The 18,651-nt window shown below is 38.6% G+C and overlaps 1 protein-coding gene across 1 annotated transcript in view; it reads left to right on the plus strand.

Moving 5' to 3' along the window:
- Window positions 1-17,806, plus strand: part of LOC134804878 (uncharacterized) — a 34,460-nt gene extending 16,654 nt beyond the window's left edge. The window contains exons 3-4 of the mRNA XM_063778185.1: window positions 6,716-6,946; window positions 17,379-17,806. Coding sequence (XP_063634255.1) covers window positions 6,716-6,946; window positions 17,379-17,753 — 606 coding nt within the window. The 3' untranslated portion in view covers window positions 17,754-17,806. The remainder of the gene's footprint in view (window positions 1-6,715; window positions 6,947-17,378) is intronic.
- The last annotated feature ends 845 nt before the right edge of the window (window positions 17,807-18,651 follow it).

The following is an 18,651-nucleotide window of genomic DNA, read 5'->3' on the forward strand; positions in this document are numbered from 1 at the left end:
ACCAATGGTTCTGAGTAACGTGATTTAAAGAACCGTTTTTATTTTCTTTTTGGAATTCATTCTTAACATTGTTTTTGCTTTCGATGGACTGAAAGCTTGTACTTTCGAAGGACTGAAAGTACGTCCGATGGACTGGGCAATACTGTCATGCTTTCGATGGACTGAAGGCAAGCCCGATGGACTGGGCACTACTGTTTTGCTTTCGATGGACTGAAGGCAAGCCCGATGGACTGGGCACTACTGTTTTGCTTTCGATGGACTGAAGGCACGCCCGATGGACTGGGCACTACTGTTTTGCTTTCGTTGGACTGAAGGCACGCCCGATGGACTGGGCACTAATGTTTTGCTTTAGATGGGTATTGTTTAGTGACCGCATCAGAAGTGCCAGAGCATGTAAGAGGTGCACGTGGTGTGCTTTTTATTTGCAGAATGCTCTTTGCAAGGAGTAGCACTTACGCGGCTGAGATGGTTACTTCTGACGAGGGTCTGGTATCTGCCGAAGGACTGGCAATGCACCGAAGGACTGGTGTTGTTTTGTTAAAAATGAATTCCCGTTGATGTACTGTGTTCATGAGTAAAATTGGCATTATTAAGTCAGAGTGCTATTTATTTTAAGATGTCCTACAATGATTATTATCACATTTGACCAAAATATTTTTTTTAATGCCAGATAATTTCCCCGTAAATTGATATTGATGACAATAGTAGGGATACTGTCGAGCAATGAATTAGAGCTGTTGTGATTTGTGTTTTTGATGTTTGAGATTGTTCTGTTTTCACATAAATTTGAGAGTATCCGCCAGATGGAGGCGATGATTAATGGAGGGTATCCGCTAGATAGCGGCGATGATTACTGATTATTTTTATTAAGTCGTTGCTCGATGGACTATTTTTGACTAGAGAATTGAGGATTGTTAAAGTAATTTTGAACAATCATTTTTTCTGGTTGGATTGATAACAAAGTTTGATTTTAATAGTAATTTGAGAGAGACCCAAATTGTGGGTCAGGAATGACCGAGCGATGAGATACTGTGCTGAGTATTTTGTTACAGAATCAAATGCATACACCCACACACGAGGACGTGTGTAGCGCAGGACGGCCGTGTCGGACCCTGACATCAGAAAGACGTATTGCAGCGTTATAGTTCATTATTTTAGACCCTGTATAAAATCGATTAGCAATGTTGAGCTACATGTTATTTGATTGTAACGAAATAAATAAAGTTGCGTAGAGAGTAACGCCGTCTATTGGCGCATTGTTGAAATAAAGTTGCGTAGAGAGTAACGCCATCTATTGGCGTATTGTTGAACTAAGATGATAGGTAGAAGGCTTTGGAACGTCGAGAGGTTTCTCTCGAGTGAGCGTAGGCACGAGTTGGCGTTTTTGTCGGTATGCTGGTAGACTGGTCGAGCAGGTTTGCCAACTTGACTGAGGCGGGAGCGGAGAGGCTCCGCCGCTGGTAGTTCTTCTGGATCGGACCGCGCTAGAGATCGGACATACTCGTTAGCCAACCTCGTGCCTAACTCGCTACGTTCCTGAAGGTTTATACCTGAAGGATTATTCTGATAGCTTATAAAAACCCGCGTTCTTTAACCATTTAGCTAAGTGTTTTATTTCAAGTGTTATTTTGATTTCTTATGTTTCATTAGAAGCTTACTTTTGTGAAATAAAGAAATGATGTGTTATGTGTTGTTTTAACTTGTTTTGAAAAGATTTGTCCCTCTGAGTTTGTTGCCGGTCCCATATAGGGCTAAATCTTCTCATGTTAGAGGCGTAGGGTTGGAGCCGGCCTAGTTTGACTTGAATAAAGATTTAAACGGTTTCTTTTTACTTTCATATCGCTCCCTTGAGTTAAACATAGCAATTAGTTCTTTTAAACATTTAGTACTGAAGTATAGTAGGCACTAGTATGGTTAACGAGTCCTAAGGTTTATTTCATGCACTGGTAGCATGGTAGCATACTGGTTTAGCTGTGAAGTAATACATCGAGATACTACCCCACGCGCCTACCGCCTTTGAGACCATCGTTAATCGACATATATATATAGTTAGGGTTCCTTTCTCACAAGTGAAATCCCGTGCCTATCTATTTACTCATATAAATTTTGCTTGTCCGCAGATTATACAATGGTAGTATTCGCGAATGTTGTCAAATTTTTAAAATCAAAAGATCTCAATTTACATAACATGAGATGGCCATGGAACTGGACTCATTTTATACTAAAAAATAAATGTTATAATTGTTGACATCCGGACTCATCCAAATTTACCATTACACGTTGTGATTGGTCGTGAATACATGAAAGTTTTGCAGCAAGACGACCGGTCTGGCCTAGTTGGTAGTGACCCTGCATGCGAAGCCGATGGTCCTGGGTTCGAATCCCGCTAAGGGCAGTTATATGTGTGAAGAAGACAGATATTTATTTTTGAGTCATGGTTGTTTTCTATGTATATAAGTATGTATTTATCTATATAAGTATGTTTATATCGTCGCCTAGTACCCATAGTACAAGCTATGCTTAGTTTGGGGTTAGGTCAATATGTGTAAAATGTCCCTAATATATTTATATATTTAATTAACTTTCTTTTTCTGTCAAAATTGTAAAGAGAAACAAAATACTCATGTTCCATAAAATGATCCTCTACGGAACCACTGGCTGATAATTTGGTATCAGATTGTTCATTTCGTAGTGGCGAATCTAGTTATGTAAAACCTTTTAATACAACACTTTAGAGAATAATGCCTTTATAATTATTATATCAGTGAATATGGATTGCTTTAATTCTTGTAAGAACCATATAAAATGCTATTTTTTTTTTTGCCGGATAGACATCTAATAACATGCTCCTATGAGTCAAAAAGCGTCATAGTTATCTTGTGCATTACTTTTATAAGAATAAATGGCCAAATTAAGCGCCTTTACACTGCTTTGAATATTATACAGCTAAAAAGCAATGTAACTAGCCTCTATAAGAACAAAACATTTTGAACCCTTATTGTAGCCATATTAATTGGATTTATTAACGTGTACATGGCCAAATTATAAGAATAAAGGTAATATTAGCCAAATCTTCTTATAATGAAGCCTCTATAAGAACAAAACATTTTGAACCCTTATTGTAGCCATATTAATTGGATTTATTAACGTGTACATGGCCAAATTATAAGAACTAGCAAAAAGCAGAGCTTTGTAAGGGCTCGCGGAGTTTTTCTACCTAAACGTACCGGACCGCGACTTTGATCCAGTACGGCTACCACCAGTTTTGACATTGACATAACGCTCACGTTTAAGTAACTTACTTTCTATGCATCTCGCTCGTACTCGCATATGCGAGCAATAGTGGAAGCGAGATGTACAGAAAGTAAATTACGTAGACGTGAGCGTTATGTCAATGTTAAAACTGATGGTAGAGGCTCAGTCCGACGCTTGTTCCATGTTCGATCGAGTGGGTACGTAATGCTATAAATGAGAACAAGAAATAAATATACTAAACGGACCCCGGTCGCTGTCCGGTACGGCTGTCTGTTACAGGCGTTTTACTTTGTCCATTAAAAACTTGTCCAGACGACAAAATCAAATTGCCAATATCATCCACACGTAATATACAATTTCATAAGCGCTTATTACATCCTACACGGTCGCCCAGTACTTTTTGTAAGGAAGCCAACTGGCTTTCCTACATAATTTGGGTCAGCGAGCCAATGTCCTTGAATTTATTTTTGCGTCCACACCACACAATTGAGCGAAAAACTATCCCGTCTGGACACCTACTGGCGGTAATCACGCTGCTCCGCATATAAACACACATATAATTTGCTCTCCTAAGTGCTCATCAGGACGAGTGAAACGACCAAAACAGCGTTTGCCTATGTTGCAACAAACTTGATTTCCAATAGGTACTGCCAAGGTTCAGCATCAGCTCTATCTTAGGTACTACTCTCCTAAGTGCTCATCAAGATGAGTCGGATGACCAAAGACCCAGCTCTATCTTGGGTACTGCTGTACCAAGAGATCATCATGACGAGTCGGATGTCTAAAACAGCGTATGTCTATGTTGCACCAAACCTGAGTACCACTAGGTACAGCCAGGGTTCAGCATCGGCTCTATATTGGGTACTGCTGTACCAAGAGATCATCATGATGAGTCAGATGTCTAAAACAGCGTATGTCTATGTTGCACCAAACTTGAGAACCACTAGGTACAGCCAGGGTTCAGCATCAGCTCTATCGTGGAAACTGCTCTTCCAAGTGCTCATTAAGACGTGTCGGATGACCAAAACAGCGTGTGCTTACATTGCACCAAACCAGAGTTCCACTAGGTACAGCCAGGGTTCAGCATCAGCTCTATCTTGGGTACTGCTCTCCCAAGTGCTCATCAAGACGTGTCGAATGACTAAAACAGCATGTGCCTATGTTCCACCAAACCTGAGTTCCACTAGGTACAGCCAGGGTTCAGCATCAGCTCTATCTTGGGTACTACTTTCCTAAGTACTCATCAAGACGAGTCGGATGACCAAAACAGCGTGTGCCTATGTTGTATAAAACCTGAGCTCCACAAGGTACTCCCAGGATTCAGCATCAGGTATCTTGGGTACTGCTCTAACAAGTGATCATCATTACGAGTCGGATGTCCAAAACAGCGTAAGTCTATGTTGCACTAAATCCGAGCTCCAGTAGGTACTGCCAGGGTTCAGCATCAGCTCTATCTTGGGTGCTACTAGGGCGGTTTGATAAGTAACTTGGTTCGACCTGAAAACAAATGAGTTGAGGAATGTTGTGTACTTTTTATGAAACCAAGCCTTATGAAAAATGTGAAGAACTCACTCAGTTGAGATGCTTATGGCTTCATATAATTCTCATTATTTTATTCTTCTGCCAGCTAAAACCAGATCCTGAATTTCTATCGAATGTTCCGTTCCAGTATTCACAGAAACGTTTAATTGCTAAATTGTGAATCAATCCGAGCGAAGCGCGGTGGGTCAGAATCCAAAATTTTAACCCACTCTTGTATTCATCGTTGTTAATGGCGTAAGCGCCATCGACAATATTGAAATTGAAAACACCACATTAGGTAACGTTGTTTGAGTACCCACAACACAAGCCTTCTTGAGCTTACTGTGGGGCTTTACAATTTGTGTAAGAATGTCCATTTTTTTTACTACTAACGCCATCTATCAGAAAAACAAATAATTACTTAACATTAGCAACAAAGTGTTATTCCTTTATTTTATTTTTTTAGGTTTATAAAATGATATTTTTATGTTTGATAACACATCTAGACATGAATTTGAATTACTATGTTAAATCTCAAACCTAACAGTGCAGTAGTTTTTCCGTAAAGTGTACCACAAGAATGCATAGATTGTCGAATAGTGAAGGACTCGCTTCGCTCGCCCTAATAAAGGTAATATTAGCCAAATCTTCTTGTAATGAGCCGTTAAAAGGTACCTTGACATAATGAATGCTATTTTAAAACAACTATGAGTGTTTAGCCCTTATAGATTTAATTTTATAAGGATATTTTGATTGTTGGGGGTTGTGCACAAATCACGCGAGGTGTTTTCGGCTACGTTTTGACCCCTCCCTCCCCCTTGGTGATATTTCTTGAGGTTTTTGGCAACCCCCCTCCCCCACATAACGTCACGTGTATTTTTTTGAAATTTTTCTATCCGACCGGTCAAGGCCACGCGCTCCAAAACTTTATAAAATACTTAGACTCGCTATTTTGAAATGCGGAGTGAAAATGTATGTTTAACGAAACCGAGAAAAAGTATCTTCTCACGTGGAAAGTATTGTTTCTTAGTTTCGTTCACTGTAGAAAAATACACGTGAGGTCTCCTTATACCTCCCCTCCCCCAACGTGATCTGTAGTGATTTTTTTCGTGACCCCCACCCCCCCTATCGAACCTCGCGTGATTTGTGCACAAGCCCTTGGGTAGTGTCGTCCCCTTCAAACCAATTAATATAAGAAAACGGGACGACACTAACAGCGTTGCCACTTTTTAATTTCTACTCTTTTTTGCCAAGCTGTACTTCCATAATGAGGTCACGTACTCGTCATTTTTAATAAAAAAAACCGTAAATTGATACTGAGCACAAACGTTTACACTCGACCGCGTTCGAGCACCCACTGTGGATTGGGCCACGTGTAGATGCGTACCGCCATCGCTGGCCCACTACCTTTGATGTGCGGACGAAAAACCGACACCGCGGCCATCCCATCGCCATTCGCCGCGCCATAAGCCATCCGACACCACTACCCTATCTACACGTTGGCTCATCATGGTGGCCCATCGTGTAGCTGTAGAGGAACCAAAAAACCATTTCACGAAAACCGCCCTACCTCTAGGTGTGGACATGATGCGTGGTGATTGTAGCAATTCGACAAGTCATGATTTTTATCCACGTCAAAGGGAGATCAACACGATACGTCAATTATCGCTTGTCGAATAGGGGTCCTGAGTGTCCTGACTGTGCAAGTGTTATTTTAAACTTCATAATTTCATACCATAGAAGTTAGACGTTCAAAATAGCACTTGCACAGTCCGTGCTATCAAAATCACTGCAGAGCTATCTTGGTCTATAGTTTTTTAGCGAACCGTGAGTTCTCAGTCCGGGGCGAACTACTAGTAGTACTAGTTATATACTTAATACCTAGATACATAATTTTACCTACTTTTATTAACAAACTACACGTGTTGTACTTCTTTAGACTCCGGAAGTCATGAATTGGGATAAAGACACGCTGTTTGATTTGGAAAAGAGTATTTACTTCAGTATGCTGAATAATTATGACTCATTCGTGTATGTGAAAAGCAGGTATAAGAGACATGCTGCCTTCTCGATGGGAACATATGCTTTCACGATACGCAAAATATATGCACAGCAGATGCATTTGATCCGTCGTTGCAATTTATTCAAGGGAAAATTATCCCGTGCCGAGGTAAGAATTACAATAGCAGGTAAGGTCACTGTGGGCAAGACCGTCTACAAGGCAAGTCAGTCAACACGTTGTAACTTTCGAATTTGAAGGCGTATGCCATGCCGCTTTGGAGTCCAGTCGGTTAAGGGGCCACCCCACGCCAATCACCTTTGATCTAAATCCCTTAGTTTTCTAATGTTTTTGTAGCTTATATTAACAGCAACAGCTTTAAGCAATATAGTATCCCATATTTACTGCAAAGTTCATTGTCTTTGAGATATTTGGCATCAAAGTTGAACAATTTTAGGCTAAAAACTGGTTTTCTGGCCATAACTTTTGTGTCTAATTAGTTTAAAATTAAAACCCTGGACACGTTTTTCGAGACGTCAAACAGCCGTATTCGAACAATGAGATACGTCAAATTGTCAAACAAGTGTCAAAAGTGACGTTTTTGTTTGAAGAAACGTCAATTTTGACACTTGTTTGACACTGACATATCTAATCCATATCGTTTCTAGATCTATTACCTGGGGTCGCCAATTTTTGAAGTTTCTTTTCAGGGATTTATTTCGGATACCATCCTTAAATTTCAAAGGTACGAGAGTCATCTTCTTGAGATTAGCCCTCATTTCGCAATTACCATCATGAGGTTCTGTCTCTTTGTACCCAAATTGACGTATGTGCTCCGCTGCTGTCCTTTTACAAAATTCCAAAGTTTACTAACACTAGTTGATAACATGGTTAAAGCAAATTTGGAATCAGTTTTGAATTTACAGTTGGCCGATGAATCGTGGACCCAAGCGTCTCTTCCAATTCGATACGGTGGGCTAGGGGTACGCGAGATTTCGTGCGTCTCCGCACCGGCGTTTTTGTCTTCTGTTTATAGCACAGCAGCTCTCATAGGTAAGATACTACGGGATTTCCCATCAAACTATGAGACTGTTGGCTTGGCGGATGACAAGAACGCCTGGTCTATTGCCTGCCCGGGCAAAGAATTTCCCGAGAATCGGGAATCACAGAGGGCCTGGGATGACGTCCAGTCCAAAATTATATACGACGACCTTCTTAGCCGCAGCACTGGTTCAGAACGTGCCAGACTCTTGGCGGTGGGGACCAAAGAGGCCGGGGCCTGGTTGCACGCTTTTCCTTCGGTGCACACCGGTACCTTTTTGGAACCCAACACCATGCGCGTGGCAACCTGTTTGCGGCTGGGTGTCCGTGTTTGTGCTCCTCATCGGTGCCCTTGTGGTGCCGATGTCGATGTTCGCGGCCACCACGGACTTTCGTGCCAGAAGAGTGCTGGGCGTTTTTCCAGGCACTCGTCCCTCAACGACATTTTGCGACGCGCGCTCCTCAGCGCTAACGTGCCGGCTTTGCTGGAGCCCTCCGGCGTCCTCAGGGACGATGGTAAGAGGCCGGACGGCATGTCATTGATTCCATGGTAGATGGGCCGGGTGTTGGTGTGGGACGCTACATGCGTCGATACACTGGCCCCGTCCCATCTTCATGGCACCTCCGTCTCACCGGGTGCAGCTGCGGATGCGGCTGAGCGAAGAAAAAGGGCTAAGTACAGCCGCATCGGCCAAGAATATATCTTTACCCCTTTTGGTGTGGAAACACTCGGCCCATGGGGTCCCAGTGCCCTGAAATTTTTCGGAGCGATATCAAAGAAGCTGGTGGATGTGACTGGGGACCGTAGGGCTGGCAGCTTCCTCACACACCGCATAAGCATTGCAATTCAGCGTGGTAATGCTGCCAGCGTCTACGGGACCTTGCCGAGGGGTGATTTTTTATTGTAGTTTAGGTTTAGGAATGTTTTATTTTTATTAATTTAGAATAGTTACCTGACGTATCTTAAAGTCAGAATCGGGCCGAAAGACGAACCCAAATATGTAGATTTCGTTCATGTAAGATCCTTCACTGCAAACTGCATACGAAAAAAGTGTTTTTTTAGACAATGTTTTAAAAATTCATAAAAAAATAGGTATGTATTCATTTTTTTCAAAATACTGTGGACAAAACCGGAGATAAAAGATTGAAAAAAACCGATAACCGTTTGTCTTATAATTCTATCTGTAGAGACTGTAGTGCAAAAAAAGGAGATACCTACGATACGATTCACAACTTGTCAAAAATCGATGAAAACCTCGGGTAGCCCCTTAAGCAGTTATGCGCGTTAGTTCCCTCACTCTAAAACAGATGGCGCTGTGACAACCAACTTCAGAGCAATCCGCCTAAACAAGTCATTTCGTGTTTTGAACTCGGAAGTCATAGTACGACAGCCGTTCAAAAAAATTGTTAAAAATATTTTTTGAAAAGATTGTGCATCAGAAAGTAACTACGTAAGTAGCATAAGAACCACCTATCTTTATTCTGTGTTTAAAATAGAGATGCACCGGATATTCGGTTACTATCCGGTATCCGGCCTATCCGGCCATTATTTTAATATCCGGCCGGATACCGGCTAGTAACGTACTATGCGATAGTAACATTGCTTGATTTCGGGATAAACAATTTGGATTTAACCCTTTGCATGATTTTGAGGGTTCCGTACCCAAAGGGTAAAAACGGGACCCTATTACTAAGAGGGTTATTCCCACTAGTTACCACCTAGTTTTTACCAGTGGTAACTACTGGGAATTTTTTTCCCACCTTTTACCACTGGTAACTACTGGGAATAAAAATTCCCAGTAGTTACCACCAACTCGGTTTAGTGGTAACTACTGGGAATTTTTATTCCCAGTAGTTACCACCAAAACTTTGTTAGAGTTAAATACTAATAAAAACAGTAGGTATGAATAGTATAAATAGAGTTATTTTGAATTACCTAATAAAATCACTTAAAAAATCATCTAAATGGATTATTAAATTTATCCTTAAGTACATATATCATAGTTTTTGTACTAGTACCGGGTAAACTGTTTCAATATTTTTGGTCACTTTTAAGGGAGTTTACTAAAACACTAATCGACTTATAGTTATTTATTAAATTACTCTATATATTTATACTACACTATTTATAGTGTTTTTATTAGTATTTAACTCTAACAAAATTTTGGTGGTAACTACTGGGAATAAAAATTCCCAGTAGTTACCACTAAACCGAGTTGGTGGTAACTACTGGGAATTTTTATTCCCAGTAGTTACCAGTGGTAAAAGGTGGGAAAAAAATTCCCAGTAGTTACCACTGGTAACAACTTGGTGGTAACTAGTGGGAATAACCCTACTAAGACTCCGCTGTCCGTCCGTCCGTCTGTCATCAGGCTGTATCTCATGAACCGTGATAGCTAGGCAGTTGAAATTTTCACAGATGATGTATTTCTGTTGCCGCTATAACAACAAATACTAAAAAGTACGGAACCCTTGGTGGGCGAGTCCGACTCGCACTTGTCCTGTTTTATTTTATTTTTGCCCGAAATGAATATATAAGGTGCTAACAAATTAGTCACGGATATTTTAAGAGATAATACATTACATTAAAACAATTAAATTTTAACTGTAATTAAGGAACCTTTGTATATCATTTTTTTGTGATCATTTAACACAAAAAAAAATACCTATATAATATTTTTTTAAATAATCACCCTTATTATGTACTTGTCAAGATGCTTAACACTGTCTGTCATGTCACGTCACGTCAAGTTTAAAGAGGTTCTAGAATGTCTAAAGAGGTCTCATTTAATTATCTTATTAACAGGGTGTTTTAACGTAGCAAATTTATTTCCTAGTTTTCTCCAAAAAAACATAACAAAACCAATGATGTTTCATACTTAAACGTACTCCGAGAACCGAGTACTATCAGCTGTAAAAATATCCGTGACTAATTTGTTAGCACCTTATTGGTCACGTATAATTGTTTACTGATTCTGGGAAAAATAATAAAAAAATTATAACATCAATTTTTACTGCGAAATCAGTGTTAGAAATTGAAAAGGCTAATTTATATTGGTAATATATAATTTTCATTAAGAGATAGGTACATAAAAAATCAGAAAGGTACACTATTTGTGATAATATGTACCTATAATTAAGTGTTTAAATATAAAACAATTACAAACCCCGAAAAAAAGGCCCAAAATCACATCTTACTAAAAATCATCAACTTCTGGGTGTTTCCAAGTTTTCCGACATATATCGTCGTAAAACAAATGTAATTTTTATAAATTAAAATAATGCGTAAAAAAAACAGAAAATGGATTAGTGTTGAAAGTTGACAGTCTTAAAAATTAATATCAATCACCTCCGAAAGCACCTTTATTTCATAGGACAATGTTATGATGGAAATTTCCATCACCATGCAAAGAATGGTTAAGAAACAGTCACGGTCATTAATCATAAACGTTTATTAATTTAATAGTAGATTGTTGAAAGGGTTGAAAGCCCGAGTTAAACACTCTACTTTTCATATCGAATGCGAGGAAACCAAACAAGACAAGACAATTTCGCAAAATCAGTAATTGAAGTACCTAATAGACCTACGGCCATGATTTTGGTATCGGATGAATTCACTTAGCACAGATGTAATATACGTAAAGCTAAGCTAATTGAGCCCGGTAGACATCCGCCACCCCCTGGCAGGTAGGCAGAAGTAATTTGTAATGGATTCAAGCTTTTAACTCCTTTTTAACCCCGTTAGAGGATGAATTTTTAAAAACGTTGATATTACTTTTCTTGTACTCTAATAATATATGCATACACTCGTAAAAAATTTTGATCTCCATACAAATTTTCAACCCCTATTTCGCCACCTTAGGGGACGCATTTTCAAAAACGCTGAAATTAGTTGTCTTGTATTTCAATAATATATTTTTTAACAAAGTTTGAAATTCCTAGCTTAAAATAAAACATGAACCCCATACAAACTTTCATCCCCTTTTAACCCCCTTAGGGGTTGAATTTTTCAAAATCGCTTCTTATATATTGTACACATTATAAATGTAACCTGGTGTGTAAATTTCAACTTTCTAGCATTAGTAGTTTCGGCTGATAAGACTAATAGTTAAATAAAAAAATAGCAAACCGATTTTGATTTGAGCGTCAATATTTTAATTTTTTTCTATTAAACTGTACATTAAATGTATCAAAAAAGAATTCCTCATGCCCAATTTATCTGGAAATGATACCAAACTCTAGGTGGTAGGTAAATAGAAGCCGATATGATATGTGTAACTTTGGATGCCCCCCAGTGCCTAGTCCCTACCCACCAGGGGGTGGCAGATGGCTACCGGGCAGGGGGGCGATTTTTGAATTTCGACCGCTCGATTTCGTGTATTTCGTTCAATAATATTGTCAGTACCCGGCATTTAAATTCTACTAATAGAATTGAAAACGAATGGTCATTACCACTCGATTCCCAATTTCTATCGCTCGTATTTCAAAAATTAGCATTTCACTGTATTCCGCTGATTTTCGAATGGAGAAATCGAGCGCACGAATTTCAAAAATCGGCCCCCTGTATTGGCTTAGCATTACGTAGGTATACTACATCTGTGCCAAGTGAATTCATCCGATACCAAAATTTGCACGTCCCATACATTGGGTGACTACTTCCGTCACTAGGGATTGCCTCTTACTTTTTAATTTTATACTTTTTCGTTCTAAAAGCCGCAACAGACTGCCGGACCGCACCGCGACCTTGGTTCGCCGCACCACGTAATAACATAATAAAAGTATTTTAAATATTAAATAATAATTTAATTGATAATATCAGACATTTTTATCTTGTGTCTTATTTTATTTTCATGAATTTAGTGCTAAATAATTTTAAAACCAATTTATACTTGGTCAAGCAGATCTTGTCAGTAGAAAAAGGCGGCAAATTTGAAAAATGTAGGCGCGAAGGGATATCGTCTCATAGAAAATTTGAATTTCGCGCCTTTTTCTACTGACAAGATTTGCTTGACTGTCTATAATATCGTACAAACGTTTAACTGTGGCTGTATAAGATTCTGCCTTTGCTCATTTACGCAAGTGTAAAGCCCCCTCCACACTCGTGCGCGAATCGCGGCGCAAAGCCGCGAACTCGAGTGTGGCGTCGATTTTCGCAGACAGCGAAATCGACTCCTCACTCGCGTTCGCGGCTTCGCCCGCGATTCACGCGCATAGCCTGGAGGGGGCTTAAGGTTTAAAAAATATTTTTGGTGTATTCCTTTTGGTTCCCGCCTTATGAAATCGAGTAAATAGAATTGAACGAAAGAAATCAAGAATAATTTGTTTTTAACAATTTACTTACATAATTTTTTATAGAAAGAAGGATCAACGTGGAATTAGTAGAATTAAACAATTACCAATTGTTCCAGGTGAGGAAAAAGACACTATTTTTTCATTTTGTTTTCACCCAGTTGTTCGTGGGACGGGGACGCAGAGGAGTACACCACTTTTCTGCGCTAGAGCATAAACATACGTTCCTGTTCCTGCGCACCTTTTAGAACAACAACGACCCACATTCATAGCATGGTGGCTCCTCTACACGATGCGCCAACGTCGGCCAATCCAAGGGACGCAGCTATGCGGTAGAATAAGATAGCAATATCACTTGCTCCCTGTAACGCATAAATGCGTCCCTTGGATTGGCCGACGTTGGTCCAACGTGTAGAGGAGCCATGAGATATGAAAAACAATTTAAACATTCAACTGACTTGCACGCGCACTTAGTTAGACCGCGAGCCACGAACAGATTTCCATGACCACTCGCCTCCCGGGTGATAACTCGTATATTGGTTAACGGCTATGTATGATGATCCCTCATGGACGTCAGCTGGCGCTCCGTTGGTGGGTTCAGGAATGGCAGCCACCAAAACATGTAAAAATATAAAATAAATTTTGTCATCGCCTCCCGTTTGATCTTCTAGTTTAGATGTTCTAGATTATAAATAAAAAACCGTCAGCCGGTTGTATAGCGGTGAAAAGACCGTCAGCCACTTGCATAAACATGTAAAAATAAGCGCTATACCTTTTTATTATAGTAATAACTAAATCATGAAACTTTGCATGTAGGATTTCATCAGGCATTTCAATACACGCCTTATGGATTTGCGGACATGATCAACTGACGGTATTTCCACATCGATACAACCGCCTGACTATTTTTTTTAATTCATGATAGCATCTAAACTATCATCTGACAAAGTATCAAGCGGGAGGCGATGACTGACGATATTTGCTCCTGGCCCACGGTCTATGATGACAAATGATAAGGAGCCGGCCATCTTAGCCCTTCTGTAATATATAAGGTGCTAACAAATTAGTCACGGATATTTTTACAGCTGATAGTACTCGGTTCTCGGAGTACATTTAAGTATGAAACATCATTGGTTTTGCTATGTTTTTTTAGAGAAAACTAGGAAACAAATTTGCTACGTTTAAACACCCTGTTAATAAGATAATTAAATGAGACCTCTTTAGACATTCTAGAACTTCTTTAGACTTGACGTGACGTGACATGACAGACAGTGTTAAACATCTTGACTTAAAAATTAATTATAATATTTTTTTTTGTTCGGTAAATGGAAACAATAAAAATGATATACAAAGGTTCCTTAATTACAGTTAAAAGTTAATTGTTTTTATGTAATGTATTATCTCTTAAAATATCCGTGACTAATTTGTTAGCACCTTATATAATATATTTATTTTCACCACACCAGCTCGGAAAGGCTTACTGAGTGATTCTCAAAATAGTGGCATCTTAACCTGTCATCGAGTTTTTGAATTGAATGTATGTTTATTTGCTCTTTTTCATATGAAAAAAAAAATGTATCTAGATACACTAAAACAATGTTTATCGAGGCCAAGTCATTATTTATTATTTAAATTTAATACTTATATTTATAAAAAATAAAGAGTAGCACTTTTTACTGTAACCTGTCTTGTCCAGTCAGCAGCAGTAGATATACCTGAGCGGGCAAGGTGTCCAAGAAAACATATATACTTCAATCGTCACAAAAATAAGGACATCTAAGTTGTCATTTTCACGTAGGCTTTCAGTTCTTCGCATATATCTTAACTTCTGAGTTTTTCTTTAACACATACACCCTTATTTAATCACAATGACAATAACGGTTAGAAAGTCAGTGGTAACTAAGCACTCAAATTCAAGCTGCTGTCATTAATACCTACACGCACTGCCAATCACGTACGTCAGCAGCCAGGGTGCCACCAATTGCTAAGCAGTTGTTATTTCAATGGTAACTAAGCATCAACATTTGATTTGTTTAACTTTAAAAAAAATACTGTAGCAGCTACGAATTGACACCTCCTTTCTTAAAGAAGTATTTAGACAATAAATAAGTAGGTTCTACGAGAATGATCGGTTTTTTATTTTAACTGTCATAGGCGGCCGTTCTTCCAAACCTTAGAGCATATATATGTTAATATATTTATTTAGCCCGCTTATTGTACTAAAATATACTATACAGAGTGGCCCATTTAGATCGGTCAGTATGGGAAAATCTGAAACTATAAGATATACATACACCGATCTCTTCTTAGGAACCATGTCATCGATTTTAGTAACAAGAAAAACTGCATTCATACATTTAAAAAAATGTGTAGGTACTCAGCTTGGGAATCGAACCCCGAACGTTTTGAAAAATAAAACCAAGACTATTTCTATTTAGATAGGTATCGATTGTGTAGGTCTTAAGCAGTAAATGTTACTATGAAACATGATGTCTGAAATGAATAAAATGCATTGTTTTCATATCCTTTAATTTATTCTAGTAAGTATTCGAAAAGACCACCATTTTTTTCAATACCTTTTTGCATACATTTTTTTAAATGTATGAATGCAGTTTTTCTTGTTACTAAAATCGATGACATATAGTTCCTAAGAAGAGATCGGTGTATGTCTTATAGTTTTAGATTTTCCACTACTGACCGATCGAAATGGGCCACCTGTATAGTACTAAAATACGATGCTCCGAATCGATCAAAGAACGAAGGAGAAAATAATTGAATTGAAACGTAACACGTTCACTGTCCCAATCTGACATGTAAACCTTATGGCTTTGTAATAGAGGCTAGCCGTGGCCCCGCGTGAGGAGCACGGGCAGTAAAGGTGTTAAACATATCCAACTATAACTCCTCTCTTTATTTTGTTGTTTGGACTCATGATCCGCAAGAACGGTGCCTCCTCTTCTATAGATGTATGCGATAAAAACATCACTGCCATGCATATACACGTAATGCTAACTGTTGGCCATAGGAATGACGAATTTTGTTTTTACAACTTAGCAGAGAAGATAGAGTATACGGAGTTATATATATCTTTGAACTTATTGTTACTATAACCTAGCAGTAAACATCAAATGGCATTCCGCACAGGAGTAATCTAAGGAACACCACTGCGGGTTCAAACCTACAACGTCCTGCTACATGTGACATATCTTCAAAAATTATATAAACTAATGCGAAATTAACATAAAACCAGAAGACACAAATTAATAATAGCAGATAATAGAAATGAAACCCAAAAAAAAAAGCTATAATCTCTAGGTGCGTGCGACTGAGATTTGAACCCGCGGTCTCTGCTTTGAAAAGCAAACGCCTGTTACTGAGACCACAACGTGCCTTGACAATTGGCTCTAAATTCGGCTTCAGTTAGCTTTCGCTATGTGTCACATTCGTTTTGACGATTCTGCTTAAAGAAATAGTTTGTAGTAATAAGTTGACCGAGGAGCCCCTGTCAAATGGTTGAAGGGCAAAACGTGAGATAGATGTATGTGATGACAAGACTGTACTGCTTTCGATGATTGTCAAAACGCTTTACCTGAAATTAGCGTGGCTATTTTTCATTCAATATTCGACCATGCTTGTATGTATGCAAATGCAAATTTTGAGTTGTTTTCTTATATTATGTTTGCTGGTAGAATTATTTTTTAAATGATGATTTTGGATGATAAATATTTAATAACATTCATTTGGATTTGATTTTATTTGATATTTTACTTACATTTAATATTTGCTTCGGGTTGGTGTGGTGAAAAATTTTGTGTTTCACTCGGGGGCAAATTTTGTTTAATCCTCGTGCTTTGAAACCCTCGCAACGCTCAAGATTCCATTTTTCGATTTTTGTAATTTTTATTTTACCATTGTCGGCGTGATTAATTTAGGTATATGTATATGTTACCGGCTAAACCAGATTTTAGGACAAACTAGTTTTTCCAAGGCCAAACCATCAGTTGACCGTAGTTCTGTAGAAAGCGACCAACTTTTTATTTTTGTCAAAGTGACTTACACCCTAACTCAGTAGCTTTGATCGCTTTCTGCATTGATAAAAAAATTGAGTTGGTCGTTTTCTGCATAACTACGGTCAGTTCATCTTTTATGCGATTCGCTTTTACTAATTAACCTAATTATTAGTAGGTACATAGTCTTACCTGACCTAATTTTCAGGTACCTATTGTTTTAATAATTTAAGTGGTTTAATGAATTGCCATTATCCTCATTACAGCTGATAAAGAATGCAACATCATGTCAAAGAATGCACTACGCTATGCACATTGCGACTGACATAGTGAAAACCCTTTTTCAAAACTACACCAAATATGATCCAGACGACGTAGAAGACAATAAATTAAATATTGAAATAAATGACACCTTAAAAGATAATTCTATAAAGGACACTAAAAAACCTGAACAACCAGATGCCACAAGAGAAGGGGACCCTGGAGATAACGAAAGGCGGCGTCGTTTTGCACAAAAATCACGTATACCACGTGCTCATAGGCCAAGAAATGTACGGAAATCTCTGCGGTTTTTGAGCATGGCGGACTACACGCTCCGGCTTCAGCAGCTAGTTAAAAGTATTAAACCCTTAAATGCATGATTTTTTTCTGGTTGCCGGAAGTAATATAATGTGACACTTTTCATTGTTGTTCTGGGAGAATAAATAGTTAAAAATATTTTCTTCTTCTTCCTCGCGTTATCCCGGCAATTTTTCCACGGCTCATATATGGGAGCCTGGGCTCCGCTTGGCAACTAATCCCATGACATGGCGTAGGCATTAGTTTTTACGAAAACGACTGGCATTTTTAGGGTTCCGTACCTCAAAGGAAACAAAACTGAACCCTTATAGGATCCCTCGTGCGTCTGTCTGTCCGTTTTCTCGGAAACTATTGGACCAATTAAGTTGAAATTTGCTACACATATCTAGATTAGTGACCCAAAGGTGGACATGTAACGTAAACAAATGAATTTTAAACATGGGAGCCACTTTTGGGTAGTCAATGAGAAAGTAAAAAAATATTTTTTTTTCAAACTATATCGTGTTAGGTAATTCGCCAGTAACTGGCCACTTTTAGTAACTGCATGGCTGCCTTAAACTAAAAATGAAGTCTATTCACCTATAAACAGAATTCATTTTAGCATAAGGCGGCTAGTGATTGAAAGTTGAAAGCTGGCCAGTTATTAAAACCGTATACTAAAATGAATTCTGTTTATAGGTGAATAGAATTCAATTGGTGGCCAATTACTATGGAAAATCTGAAACTAAGGTAAGACGTACGACGATCTCTTCTTAGGAACCATGTCATCGATTTTAGTAACAAGAAAAACTGCATTCATACATTTAAAAAAATGTGTACTCAGCTCGGGAATCGAACCCGGACTTTTTGAAAAATAAAACGAACACTATTTCTATTTAGATATCGATTGTGTAGGTCTTAAGCAGTAAATGTTACTATGAAACATGTCTGAAATGAATAAAATGGATTGTTTTCATATCC

The sequence above is a fragment of the Cydia splendana genome, chromosome Z, assembly GCF_910591565.1.
Source record: "Cydia splendana chromosome Z, ilCydSple1.2, whole genome shotgun sequence".
Classification (NCBI taxonomy): domain Eukaryota; kingdom Metazoa; phylum Arthropoda; class Insecta; order Lepidoptera; family Tortricidae; genus Cydia; species Cydia splendana.